The sequence below is a fragment of the Aureococcus anophagefferens genome (genome assembly GCF_000186865.1).
Source record: "Aureococcus anophagefferens unplaced genomic scaffold AURANscaffold_20, whole genome shotgun sequence".
NCBI classification, from domain to species: domain Eukaryota; class Pelagophyceae; order Pelagomonadales; family Pelagomonadaceae; genus Aureococcus; species Aureococcus anophagefferens.
Window position 1 is genome coordinate 473,776 of NW_008705580.1, and position 14,239 is coordinate 488,014.

At 52.5% G+C, this 14,239-nt stretch overlaps 3 protein-coding genes across 3 annotated transcripts in view; 2 read left to right on the forward strand and 1 right to left on the reverse strand.

The window, feature by feature from the left end:
• AURANDRAFT_66191 (hypothetical protein) overlaps positions 1–3,335 on the forward strand; it is a gene marked incomplete at both ends in the record, with an annotated part of 4,356 nt that extends 1,021 nt beyond the window's left edge. Inside the window, 3 exons of the mRNA XM_009041302.1 lie at positions 102–653; positions 707–2,914; positions 3,243–3,335. Coding sequence (XP_009039550.1) covers positions 102–653; positions 707–2,914; positions 3,243–3,335 — 2,853 coding nt within the window. The remainder of the gene's footprint in view (positions 1–101; positions 654–706; positions 2,915–3,242) is intronic.
• A 3,057-nt stretch (positions 3,336–6,392) lies between these two features.
• On the reverse strand, positions 6,393–8,290 carry AURANDRAFT_72161 (expressed protein; the record flags this gene model as incomplete). Its single annotated transcript, XM_009041354.1, has 7 exons — positions 6,393–6,607; positions 6,666–6,796; positions 6,866–6,933; positions 6,985–7,343; positions 7,373–7,396; positions 7,789–7,831; positions 8,034–8,290. 7 exons carry the CDS (start codon positions 8,288–8,290, stop codon positions 6,599–6,601), a joined length of 891 nt encoding a protein of 296 aa, XP_009039602.1.
• A 732-nt stretch (positions 8,291–9,022) lies between these two features.
• On the forward strand, positions 9,023–13,981 carry AURANDRAFT_66193 (hypothetical protein; the record flags this gene model as incomplete). Its single annotated transcript, XM_009041303.1, has 8 exons — positions 9,023–9,102; positions 9,149–9,377; positions 9,410–9,613; positions 9,636–9,964; positions 10,132–10,556; positions 10,734–11,844; positions 11,992–13,021; positions 13,052–13,981. 8 exons carry the CDS (start codon positions 9,023–9,025, stop codon positions 13,979–13,981), a joined length of 4,338 nt encoding a protein of 1,445 aa, XP_009039551.1.
• Between the last annotated feature and the right edge of the window lie 258 nt (positions 13,982–14,239).

Sequence of the window (14,239 nt, forward strand, 5' to 3'; positions counted from 1 at the left end):
GGCTCACCAACGCACTTGCTGGACGTCGCAAGTCTCTAGCCGATGACGGCAAATCGAGCGTGCGAATCGAAGCTTCTATACAGAATAAAAAGCTTCCACAGGATGGGCATAGGATGAGCAGTGTATGTGCTGGCAAATGTCTCGCTGGTTTCCAGTCAGATGATGCCTGGATTCATTTTGGTGGTGAATTAGATGCTGCTGCTGCACTTGCACATCTCAAGAAAGAGGGCCACTATCTGTGGCGCGTGGAGCCGGGAGCGTTGACATCGCGTGCCCTCGATGAACCTGTGGAATTCATTCTTTCATACGCGGCTTCCGACGGTCTCAATGTTTGTCATGCAATCTTTTTTGGTGTGCCATTGTGCTCTAATGGTGAGGCCGGTTTCGACTACGTGAGATTCGGGGGTGGGAGCCGAGATCCGCGTCTCGTGGACCGAAAGCGTGAACTTACAACCTGTGGCCTTGTCCCGTCTCTCCGAGAAGTTGTCAGCTTACATTTTGCTGATGTTGCGTTTTCAGGCGTCTGCTTCACAGACGTTGGTAAGACTCCGCCACCGGCCCCGCCTCCCACTGCGCCTCCTAGAAAGGATCCGAAAGCGGCGCCGCGGCAGAGGACACCCATGCCACACCTTGGCACTGACGTGCGTGATCCGGTGTGTGAACGCCGTGTTTTAGTGTGATTTTTCAACGACTTGAGAACAACTAGGTTGAATCTCTTTTTCGGGAGCAGCTAAGACACGTGTTGCTCATTGAGCTTCAGGCAGCGGTGGAGATGGCAGAAGACGTCTCATCCACACTTCCAGGTCGTATGGGTCCTTACCATAAGTTCCCCCGCGTGGGGCGCGTTGTGGGTTTGATGATGCAGTCAAAGAGCTTAGTTACCCAGAGCGACTGGTGTCATGGGCGAGGCCCACATGCTGCCTTGCGCCTCCTCAAGGCCATCGATGCTACTCTTGCCCACGGCGGCGTTTTTATTGCCACAGATGGCCACTCTACTAGGACAGCACGTGCTTGTTATTGTGAATATTTCTTCCATGCAGCGCGCGGCGACTCGAAATCAGCCTTCCTCCGCAGCACCACAGCCGCAATGTGCCCCGAAGCTCTGGCCGCCTGTGATGAGTTGGTTGGAATAACTGCGGCCAATTGTGCGCTTCAGACAAGGCGCAGAGCTACAGAAATGGCCTGGCTCGTTGCCGCATTGCGCATGCGTAAACTCCATGGCTGTCTTTATGACGCAGCTGCAGGCACAGCTGTAGATGGAATGGCCTACTACACGGCCGACTCAATTTTTCTCGAGCCCAATGACTATGGTCGTCTTCTCTGGTTTGCCAAACGGATTGATGCGCTCGACATGGAGCCGCCAATTGATGCCCTCCGACGGGATAACCCCGAGCTTTTTGCTTACTGCTCTTCTCATGGAAACAAACATCTTGTCGAACCTCGAACGCCATTCTCGCCGCCACCAAGAGACGCCCATCCCTCACGCCACCCCCAAGTCAATGTTAAATCCCGCAAATCTGGTGATAACGACTCAAGCATCGCGATTGACAAGAGCATGGACGTGGTGCTTGCATGTCAACGACGAATTGCGATTGCAGCTACGCTTGAGACACGGTCAATGATAGTGCCCTCAAGAGTTGTAGGATGCTCACAAGGCCACAGCTCTGCTGCAGCAATCAAAGTCAATTATCTGCTTCGACATCGTCCAACAAGTGAGTCTCTTATCGCGAGGGGCATCATCCGAAGCGGAGCCTGGCTTAACATTGAACTAGCCCGCCGCTGTGAACTTCTGACAGAGCCTCAATTGCAAATCGAGCAGGGCTGCGAGCAGCTTGAGAAGAGACCAATGACCGCACCGTATAACGCTGGGCACCTTGACTCATCTCGAGATGAGACCCAGGCAGCAACATATTATCGAATTTGGTTGTTGCAAGCGACGACGGTGGGTGGCGAAAAGCGAGTCGTCCCCATCTCTCGCGACAGTGTAGCTCCACCCTATGCGCGGAAGCGATTTCGTGACTTTTGGTCTCTGCGTGAAGCACTCGTAACTAGCACTGGTTCGTCAGTGCGAGTTCCCGGGCTACCGCCGCGAAGGTTCCCGCGGACTGCGGTTACCATGGAAAAGCGCCGTGCGGGTCTGGAAGAGTTTTTAACAGCCCTTTTGACCAACCCTTGCTGGCGCCACTCTCATGAACTTGGTGAGTTCTTGACCTGCAATATTTTGGAGCCCTGTGATAGCGACTTGAATATTGAAGCTGAAGACGAGGGCAATTCAAGTTCCAGCGATCACGAGCCAAACACCAGGAGTCTTTTAGGTCGAGATGCCATCAATGGCATAACACCGAGTCGAGCGCCACCCTGGAGCCCGAGTGCAAATGATGAAATTGGAGTAAATCCGCAACTCCCGTCACCCATTCGTACCATGGATCTTGTATCAGCGCCTTTCATCGCTGCCGCTGCTCTGGTTGCGCCGAAGAAAGTCAACAAACGCACGATGCCTCCTATACGGCAGCCTGACTCTGCAGATTGGCGTAAGCTTCGGCGCGTTGAGCACCGGTGCTACGTCTTCCTCCGAGTATTCTTCGAGATCGAACGCCTCGGTTTATTGCGCCGTAACTTTCTTGCTCTCATTCGTCGTGTGACAATTACGCTCTGGTCGCCCTCACTCGCTACTTGGCTCGGAGATCAGGCCAAACGCGAACACAAAGTTGGTTCATTGTCCGGACTCATAAGAAGGCTAAACGGGATCTTATGGCAAAATAGCTGCGAGAATGAAAGCAGCCTCGACCCTCAAAGTCAAGCTGTTATCGTTGCCATCCTGCGCAGAGACCTTGTTGCCGCGGTGCCCTCATCATTTATATCTCTCCTGGGTCAAAAGGCCACCGAAGACGCCGCAGACAAGCTTCTTGAGCTCGTGCTTTGCCCCATCCAGCTCCGTAGCGCCGCACTCACCTTCCTCGATCTTGCCATCGCCGAAATATTCCCCGAGCTAGAACTTGAAGTCGCCGGCATGAACCATCTCGCTTAGCGCCCCTGGTGACCACCGGGAAATTTTAGTTCGCCGAGCTTCTCGACATACTCAGAGAAGTTCGCTAATTGACATCAGAAGCCTCGATCTGGCTGCAGGGCTGCCGGGCCTTGGCGGTAGGCTGTGGGGGAACTCACACATATAGGAAATGAGCCGTAGTGATTATAATTGCCCAACGTATATATCATAAACGATGCGAGCCATTCGTTTAAAGGTCTGCATCTCCTTCAATATAAGCTGTGCGCTCCGAGCCATCAATATCCCAAAATTCATCATAGATTGTGAAGTTTATTCCGTCAAGGGTTAGTTTTGTTTATGCAGGGACGAAGAGTGCCATTCAACTCTTTCTATTTTAGCGAGACAGCGAGATAGCACACTCGGGGAACCAGCCTAGTTAGGATCGAATGCGGGAAATTCGACGGGCCCTAACATATCCCGCCGGCGGGATATGCTAAACGCCGCTTCAACTTGGGCTTCAACCTCAAACCTTGCACTTCAACGGGGACCTCAACACAGCCGCCTGCCCTTCAAAAGGGATCTCAACACCGCCGCTCACGCCTTGCGGGGGGGCTCTGACGCGCCGCCCACGCCTTAGGGGGCGCAACCCGCCCCAAACCACGTGCCAGAAGCCCTCAGCCAATCCCGCAAGCAGACTCTCGGAGCACCTCCGGAGTCACCCATGGGTAAGAAGTGTCCACCGCCGCCACCTAGGCTTCAGGCGTCGCGCTCCACGACCAGCTCGGCGCGAGGGGCTGCCTCTCGGAGGGCGAGTGCAACATCAGCTCGAGTTCGAATCGACCAATGGGAAGCCCGCATTCGCGCGCGCGGCGACGCCAGGGCCTCGATTCCGAGCCGGCCACCTCGGCGCATGGCCCGGCAGCCCCCACGGACTACCCTACGACTCCGCCGGCGGAATCGGCGCGATTGGGACGTCCCGGAAGGCGACCCCCGGATGCGGGTGCCAGCCCTGTGGCTTCGGCCCTTTTATTAGTCGCTTGCCAGTGCGGCTCCGGGAGGCGCCTTTGATCCTATCCTGGTACAACTTTTGGTTGTTCTGGTCTGTTATCAGAACCTCCACATATTTGGCATCATGTTCCATCTCTGTTTTGACCCGCTTAGTGTGGGTTTTGAACTAGAACTTCTCTGAAAGGGCTGTATTTCCGCGGACCAAAACCCCTATAAGGGAAGCGCGGCTAGCAGGACGAGCAGCGAGAGCACAGCGAGGGCAGGCAGCGGGGGAAGGTGCACTGCAATATCAAAGTGCAGTTCACTTACGTGAAGGTAGAAACCTCTATCTCTCTAGGAGAACCAAGCCAAAACGCACTGCGTCCAAGAAAACAACAGGAAGTGTGTGCACTACGATCTAATACCTGCACCACTGTATTTTACAGCGCAGTATCACACTTAAGCGCCGAGCACATCATATGGGAGTTTGTCCTCATCGTCTTCTGAGTCAAAGCTAGGGCCAAGCCGCGAGTCTCCAAGCGCAACGGTCTCGAGCATGGCGCCTGATGTGAGGGGTATCTCGGGCGCAAATTGCTGAAGTTTCTTTTTGGGTGGGGCACGCTGTTTCCCTAGAGAAGCCACTACAATCTAATACCAGCACCACTGTATTTTACAGCGCAGTATCACACTTAAGCGCCGAGCACATCATATGGGAGTTCGTCCTCATCGTCTTCTGAGTCAAAGCTAGGGCCAAGCCGCGAGTCTCCAAGCGCAACGGTCTCGAGCATGGCGCCTGATGTGAGGGGTATCTCGGGCGCAAATTGCTGAAGTTTCTTTTTGGGTGGGGCACGCTGTTTCCCTAGAGAAGCCACTACAATCTAATACCAGCACCACTGTATTTTACAGCGCAGTATCACACTTAAGCGCCGAGCACATCATATGGGAGTTCGTCCTCATCGTCTTCTGAGTCAAAGCTAGGGCCAAGCCGCGAGTCTCCAAGCGCAACGGTCTCGAGCATGGCATCTGATGTGAGGGGTATCTCGGGCGCAAATTGCTGAACTTTCTTTTTGGGTGGGGCACGCTTTTTCCCTAGAGAAGCCTTCACATATTTCTGTAAATGGCGGAGCGTGTCGTTGTCAAGGGTTTCGATATCGACTTCAATTTCATCACCGTCGTGGCGACTGGTGAGAGGCATTGACTCTTGCACAATCTTGACGACATGGGCAAGCTTTTCCGGTGGCAGAGAATTGATGTCGTTGGAGAGAGCCTCCTTTTCGTCAAAGGTCAGGGGCTTGGATAGGCGGGGTGTTTTTGATACCACATGACCAGGTACCGCTGCGCTCAAGCCAAGCTCCATGTTCATCTGGACCTGCACTTCCGTCTGTGATGCTTGTTTTTGTAGAGCGGCGATAGTGGCCTGCATGGATTCCATCTGGCGCTGCATATTCACGAGGTCAGCAACTGGAACCATGCCGGTCCCTGTTGAAAGCGCCCCATAATCATCATCACGTGGACCTTTCTTGCCATTGCCGCTTTTCTTGGTCGAGCTCTTACCATTTGCAACTTTGGCACGCTTAAAGGCGGCAACATCCAAATCTCCATCGGCATCGCGCTTAGGCCCCCCGGGCTTTGACTTTGCGCTGCATATCATACCACCAGCAACATGTTTCCAAAGATTGTGAAGTTGGTCTTCAAATTTTGCATGGATGTTGCGTGCGGCCTCGTGCACAGGTGCCTCTGGGAGGACATTGAAAGTCATAGCATTGCGAAAGACTAGACGCATGTCTGCCGCATATGCATGAGGGCCTGAATAGAGACCACAATCAAGTCTACGTTTGACAGTGCCCAGATCCATTGGCGCATCGATAATGGCGCTATAGTGTGGAACACCAAGCGCAACCGCGTCCACAGGTGCCGAGAACCAATCTGCGCCTGCCAATCGCTCTAGAGAGCTCACAATAGTATGGCAACGCTGGAGGGCTTCTGTCATTTCAAAACTTGCTAGCTCGAAGCTACTTGGATAGACGCTACTGGCTGCACCATCGCGAAGGTGAGATGGTGCCTTGCGTGTGCGCCCCGGCCGCTTGCCCTCGTCACCAAATGGAGGGTAATCTGGCGGATTACTAAGGCCACTGGTCGGGGCGGCTGCAAACGACGAAGGGGAAGCTGGGATGACCCTTCGCTTGTGCGACCTCGCAGTCACGGGAGCGAAGAGATCGGCGGCATTATGCCCTGGAGGCTTGCTCAGGGCAGCTTGAACTCGATTCATGTCTTTACCACTCGGCTTTTGCGTAGATGGAACTGAATTTGATGACTTTGGAGCTGGAAGCGGCTTGGGCGTATACGCCCGTGCAAGTTCAAGGAAGCTCCCGTCATTACGACATGTGCCAAATATGGTGAAGGGGCCATAGCGGTTTTTCCCTTGACCTCGTATGTTCAGTTCACCAGCTGTGTTTGGCACGAATGTCAAAGACATAGAATTTTCTATAACTTTGACAGGCGAAGTCTTCCCTGGTACTTGCAGACAGAAGTATCCCATATATCCACCAGATCGTGGTAGGAGCGAGTTATCAGGTGCATCAGACTTCCCCAACTTGTACTTGTATTCAAACTTAGATGTTTTCGTCAAGTCACCTGACAGCGCCGCCTCTCGAGTCATACCCCAGACGCCGCTCACAACGCCTGCAGCCACACGGCCCACGAGTGTTGGTGAGGGTGTTGATGGTGCCAGGATGGGAGTCTCAGATTTGATGCTGCCCAGTGTGGTGCCTGTCAGAGGCAAGGCTTGTGTTGAATTCTCGAGCTGTGACATGCGCGAATCACCTAGGGGTAGTCGTGTCAACCCCTGGAACTACCCGAAAAGCCTGCAATGAGCGACACAGGAGCTAAGACGATTAGTCTCAGAAATGGAAGCTGGCTCGACAATTTTTGAGTTTCCCGTTGACATCTTTCGAAGGCACCTAATATATGTAATTGAGATTCTTTCAGATCCGCGCAGGTCAATCACACACCGAAAACCGTACATGTTTCGGTCTTTTGGTTCTTCCGATGCAATGAGCGATGTCACTGTGCCAGCAGAGTGCAGTGGTTGGCTGTTAAGTTCACTTTGCAGCGTCGTCTCGTTGCACTTTTTACCATATTCGTTTATATCACAAGGGATTTCGACAGGTGCATCTTTGTGGATTACGACCTCGCCTTTGGCATGATCGTTCGATTGTTCACACACCTTCGCGCCTCGGTCTTCAATCACGGGTTTTATGTGTTGATAAGCCGAGACTTCTGGGGCATTGTCTGCGTTGCTCAAACTGACATCGCCCGTCGACATGTCATCGCCGCGGGAGTCACCGTTAGACATGCGTTTCGCGCGCACCTAAACGAAATTGTAAGCGCAATTTAAACCGTCGCTGTGAACGCATCATTCACCTTGGTCAAAGGCGAGTGCACCCCGGGATTAAAATATCAGCGCTTGATGTAACTAAGTTACGTAACCTAGCATAGAGCGCTTGGACTACTAGAGTAACCTAGCATAAACCGACTTTGTGTCGGGGATTTTTAGCTCTCCCCAGGGCGGTTGCGGGGCGGCCAATTTTGCAGTTTCTGAGTCCTCTGGAGCCCCTCCGCTGGTAGAACTTAACGAGATAGTAAGCTCCGACACGGGGAGGCAGCCTAGCGGGGCTGCCCTGCCGTGTGAGGGTGAACTATCGAGGTTACGCAGTGGCGGTACACCGGCGTCTCTGTTATCCTCACGTCACCTCAGCTGCCGTAGTATACGGGGGCCGGGGCTACTGGACGAACGGGCAGAGGATCTGCCTCACTAGGTCCAGGAAGACTCTCCGTCTATTACAGTGCGGGAAGCAACTATAACAGGGTTAGAAAGTATTAAGATGGGGGAAGGATATCGGGTGGCTATAGAAAGCTAGGATAGTTTACTAGCTTCCCAACGTCGCTATGACGTCAGTCAAACTACTATCCAGCAGGTGCACTGTCCGGCGACTGTGCAACCTCGCTGAGCCTGGTGCTACCTGGCACGTCGCTGTGACGCTAACCAGACAGACACCACAGTAGCATATCAATATGTTTCTCTCTTTCAAAATCAGGTCCCATCTTATCTTGCACTGGCAAGATATTGACTATCCGTTCCAGAGCGGTTACCCAATGCAATACGCAACCACCTGTCAAAATGTCATAGTCAAGACTTAGGAGTTGATTCATGAGATCTTCCAGCTCCTTGTCAGTGCCGACGGCATTGGCGCCTAGGGGCACGGGCAGGACCAGCGGGCCCCGCGGGACGGGCGCGCCCGCGGCAGCCGCAGCCATGAGACCAACGACCAACGGCCAGCGCGCTAACCGACCAACTGCATAGGCCCGCGCGCAACCGACCAACGACCAGCGGGCCTATGCAGCTGAAGTTCAACAAAAAAAAAATAGGTCAGCACGCACGGTTTGGGTTGCGGCACATCATCGCCCGCGCCGCGCAGCGATGACAAGCGTGATTCCCGGTACAATTTCAGGGCTGCGCTCGGCCAAGATATGCCAGGGCCGCTCGGATACCTAGCCAGGTTTTGTAAGGATTAGTTCGTTAAGCAGACTAATTCTTTTGACAAATACGCCCATTATGTGCAAGAAGAGGCATCTCGAGCCAGCTACAAGCCTGGTCCCGTTCCTGTCGAATGGGAGCCAAAGCTGCCCCAGGTCGATTTTCTTACCCCTCAGGACAGAAGACCCTATATCTTCTGTCTCTCTGTATCCTAAATATCCTGGCTGATATATCCTGGCGGCTATATCACCTGCACATCACATATTGTGTCCATCGACAGCTCCTCTGTGCGCAAATCGAAGCGATCGTAGGATATGCCTTCCACACGAAGATTTCAGCGACCCGCTACCGCGCCTCCACCGCGTGGAACGAGATCAAGTTCTCTACGATCGAGTGCCTTCGCAGCAAAAAAATCTTTGCCCTTCTGTACCGATTCGCCACCGAAGAATGCGCAAATTGAAACAGGAACAGGCTCTGCCAGAGCACATCGCAAGGCCGTAGTCACAAAGTGGATGAAAAGTATCGGGGGTATGCACTCGAAAAATCGTAACGAGCTAAGCGTCGTTGATTTGAAGCTTTACTCTAAAATTAGGTGCATCGCATCCTCACAACAGTTTGGCAAACACCTTGTATACTAGGTTTCTTTTAGCAAATTACTGGCCGTTCTTAGAGCTGACCGGGCACGAGGCAGAATGTGCCCCACGCACAAATGTAGAGATTTTGAAGGTTGATCTGGGCAAGCCAAGACAGATACTAGCCGCTACATTAGATACACTAGTCGCAGACCTTCAGAAAGGTGGCATGGTTGGGGACACACTTCTGCGATATTTTGCTGAAGGAGACGTGGCCTTAATAGCTGTGTCCAGAGTGTGAAAGTTATCGAACGTACCGGTACCCAGGCCCCCACCGTCCCACCGTCGCCAAGCCTGGCATTTCATGCTAGCTGCTTTCCATCAAAGCTGTCGACTGTCGTGGCAATGCTCATACTTGATCAAATCGCAGATCTCGACAAGGACGCATTTCCTCTCGCACAACTCATCGCACTTGCCCGTGATACGATTACGGCTGCCATTTTCCCGCCGAATGGCTACACGGAAGACCGGGTTTGCCCCTTCGATACTACAGGCGTGCCACGAAGATACTTGCAGACACCGTACTTTGAGACTCTGCATGAAGCGCGGTTGGCGACTCATGTCTCTCACAAGGCAGGCGCAGATCGGGAAGATAACAGCGCGAGCGCTTTTCACCCCACGACGCGAAGACCCTCTTCATCGGTATCAAACTCGTCGTCTTGCGGCGCAACAGCGCCCAATACTGGCCTGCCCTGGCTCCATGTCATGGATCAGATACACGCGTTACCTCGGTCGATGCGACGCGCACTTTTCTGCGGCATTGCCGCAGTGCAGTTCTGTGCGCAAGATCTACGTTAGAGTCTTTCATTATGCCTTTGACAGGTACGACCGGGCTTAGACGACATCACAAGTGCCATTGTCGGATCTCCAAAATTCCCTGGACTACTTAAGGGTCCGATGGGAGCAGCAGCTCCAGAATCATGGCTGTGGTCATCAGAGCCAATAATCATATCCGGGAGAAAGTTAGGAGACGAATCTACATCTTCCAGGCCATCGCAGCCTCCGAAGGTGTCCCAATCGGAGCAACGACAGCATTCGCAGAACAAATTGAATGGCGAAAATGGTGATTCAACCAATGAAATTACAGAAAGGCCCGAAGATGGGGCATTCAGTGATCTTCTATTACGAATCATTCTCGCGGTAGATCCCAGCTGCCTTGAGACTTTCTTGCGGACTCTAGACACTGATGCACTGGGCACTCTTGTTCCGATGTTTCTCCGTCCATCTCTAAATGCTGCATCGAATATAGGCACGGGTAGTCACGACATGCCAGATCATCGACAGCTCATTGCGCTTCTGAAAGACAAACCCGCAGCGCTTGTTGCCGCCATTGATGGTCTCTTCTTTCCAGGCGAAGAAACGAGCATGTCACAAAAAGGGCCATGCGCATTACAACGTGGGAATGAATTTGCTAGTAGCGGCTCTCCGTGTCTAAATATGTATCATTTATCTTCTCAATTCCCCACTACTGAGGTAGGTTTTGATCCCCATCGCTGTCAGATATCAACTTGCCAACCGGACACGTACTATCAACGTGGACTGTCAGCAGATATGACTGCTCGGGAAGTTGGATGTTTTCTCAAAAACGTAGGCCAAGCAGGTCTCTTTGCTAAGCTCAACGCCGTGTCGCCCTTGTTTGGACCGCGTCTAGTGTGTGAGACGAGATTCAACGATGGAGACCTCCTCATTGGAGCCATCACGTGTATTGAAGATGCATCGTTCCACGAACGCCTGTGGGAACTGTTCAAGTATCAATCAAAGCACCAGTCACCTGAGGCTAAGGTGGTTGAAACGTATGACAATGCCGCAGTCTCGTCTATCCCTCCAGGTGTCAACTGCGCAAAGGATGATGAGTCAAATTTAGCTTCCAAATCCCCTTTGGTGTCAGCACTAACAAAGGAATTCGGAAACAGAATTACTTATGCCCACGACACACTAACATTGCTTCAGGCAACTGAGGATGCTGAACACACTCTCATCCTTGCACCGATTCGTCGGCAAGCAGCGATCATAATCCAGGCTGCTGTGCGCGCCTCTATTCAAACGAAGCTTCATCTATGCTCCTGCAGTACAGGAACGCAGACCGACTCTTCTCAGCCGCGGACACCCTACAATATCGACATTCCTGGATCCATGGCTACTTTGAATCCATTTGACGCAACCCGTGATGATATTCATGCTCTGCGCCTGCGTGCATCTGCGTATGGGTTCGACAGGAACACCGGGATCGAAGAATACATAGCAAAGCTTGGAACTCAAATAGACTGGACCACGTGGCGCAGTAGAGCACTCAACTTAGGATTTGGCGACAATATTGACGCCTTTTTAACCATGCATGCATCCTGTGTCGAATGGGACAGCCTCCGCTATCTTGCACATCACGCTGGCTGCGAGGATAATGTCGAGAAATTTCTTGAGGATAAAGGTGCTACTAGATTTGTTCACTCCAAGGTATCGGCTAAAGTTTCTCTACCTGATACCTTGCAAAATGCTGAGTTCTCGGAGGTCGATGCACAGAAATCCGACTGGGCCGCCTCGAACGTCGCAGAGAGCTCGCCTAGATGTAAGATGTACGCGATAGCATCTGCCAATATTGGAACAGGATCTGATCCACAATTTGACAGTTCAAAGGATAAATCCGAGTTGCTGGAAACTGACATTGTCTTGCAATGCCCCGGCCGTGGCAATGATGCTCGCTCAACGTTCAACATAACGGCCAATTTATCTCCCTGTGATATACTTAATTCGACTGCCAGACCCTCCTTAGATAACCGCGCATCATTGCATCAGAGGACATACATCGATGGCTTATGCGGCCCCACCGACGCACCCGATCTTTTTTTTAGCAGGAGTGAGATTGATGCAGGGGCTAGCAGCCGGCCAAGTACGCAAACACAAGCCCTGCGTCTTGAGAGCGGGACTTTTTCACATCGAAGTCCCGACGGGAATCCCAGATCAGGTACTTCAGTGTCTATTCTAGAATCGACAGGGGGGAATTCTATATCTGAACTATTCGTACCATGGGCCGACTTCTTGTGCCCGCAGTGCTCCTGGTCGGAACGCACGAGTGCAAGCCAAGCTCAGGGAATGAGGGACGAATCGACTATTTTGGGTATCGCAAAATCAACTGACGCTCGGGTGGCAAGTACTTCTCTTATCGGGACCGTAGAGGAACATGCGCCACCCGAAATGTCCATGTACAAGGGCCCTCCTCTCCTCGACTTTGAGAAGCGAATGATTTCAACGCCTTCACAACCTCAAGTTGATGTCGAGTTCTCGCCATATCTCAAATTGCTCGTTGGCAAGGTGGCAGCTAGTACGCTCTCGAATGTCACACCTCTTTCATTGGAAGCATCACTTCTCCGAATAAACCGTATCCTTGCCGATAAGGCTACTTTAGACGCTGCCGTGGCAAGGGATGGGCATGTGCCTCAGTCTCTACCAGGCTACATCTCGAGCTGGCACGTGATGCGATTTGGACAGAGAGATGCAGCCCGGCAACACGAAATACGACTTCGCGCGCGTGTGTTTGCCTTTCTTGGTTCCTATCGTAGGATGACCACCTGCCACGACAGCACTAATGAGACTTTGGACGCCTTCGCCAGGCGCCGTATGCGCCAATTTTGTGACTTGCTTGGTGTGTCCCCGGTGCGTGCACCGCTTTACTCACCCCTCGTCCAGCATCAATTCATAATCCTTCTCTGGCGATTGTTTCCGGGCGACCCTCGCTCAACAGCTGATGCACTTTTACCCGCCCAATTAAGACGCAGGGAGAACGCGGGCTCAGCGTTTCAGAGTCGGCAGACAGATGTAGTCCCACTATCGCGCGTTGTCTGTGCACTGATTGGCTCCGGTCTCAACGTTGATGTCGACGAACCGGTTACTTGGGACGCGCCATACCTATTGCAGGTTGCATCAGAGATGCAGCTCAAACAGCTTCTCAAGAAAGCCCGGGCGCTCCCTCAGGTGTCACGCCGCGACACTTCTGGGGCGCTTCTTGGCCGAGGTATTGCAGTAAATGATATTCTCGACCTTGCCCTTAATTTTATGTTTGATCGAGCTAAAGAGATCCAAGGGCGCCTGCGCGCCAGTCTCAAATCATTTAATCCGAATGGTGATGAGTGCTTCTCCTGGTTTGAGTTCTCAAGTCTGCTTAAGTCCCTTGATGCAAAGCCGAATCTCTCCTTCGAGGACACCGTTCAGCTGTTTGAAGAGGTCCAGGGAGACACTCCGACCGTCGCAGATCAGGCCAGCAACAAGGAAAGCAATACAGAGAGTGAGTGTGCATTCATTGACTCGGTGCGGTTTGCTCGTGGTGCGTGGAAGTCCGGTGTGTTTAAGCATGTGAATAAGACAAAGAGACATAATCCCGCGTCGACGATGGCGCTGCAGGCAGGTATTCGGAACTGTCGTGCTTTGTGCACAGCATCTATGGACCATCAGCCCGATATTTCTGTGGCAGACTGGTGTCCAAGCGGGAAACCAGATTTGGTAAAATTAGAATCAAGTTCCAAGTGTCTCGCCGGGTCCGCTCCTAACGCAAAGCTAAAAAATGCACGTCGCACGGTGGTTGCTGATGCCATTAAGCGTCAAGGAGGTACTAGCTGCGTATCGTTTCAACAGAGCAGTGGCTACAAGAATTTTGGACTTAAAAGTGCCTCCAAATCCCTCAAGTCTCATCCCTCTGGCTGCAAGGTCACTCATCACAGTCCCTCTAGAGGTGTAGTTTTTGCACGCCTGAAGCACAAGCAGTTTGCATCATCTGCGATACCGGCAGCTACCGGATCTTCATTCCAGGTCGAAGTTCTTCAAAACAGAGCGGCAAGGAAGATTTACTAGTAACAATGTTGCTTTCATGTTAACATTTTTGAAAACGCTCTCATGAGACAGCCCTGGCCAAGGGGCACCTTGAGCAAGATGGCGCTGATGTAGGAAACGGCGGTAGCACGCAGTGAAGTACAACGCTGTTTTGGCTGCAGCCCGGTGGATACCCTGGTGGTTCAATCAGAGGGCTGTTTGCTGGGAAGTGAAGACCACGCCCATCCTTCTTAGGGGTGCGGGCCGAAAGAAGGTAAGCTAGTTATCCCCGGGGGCGTT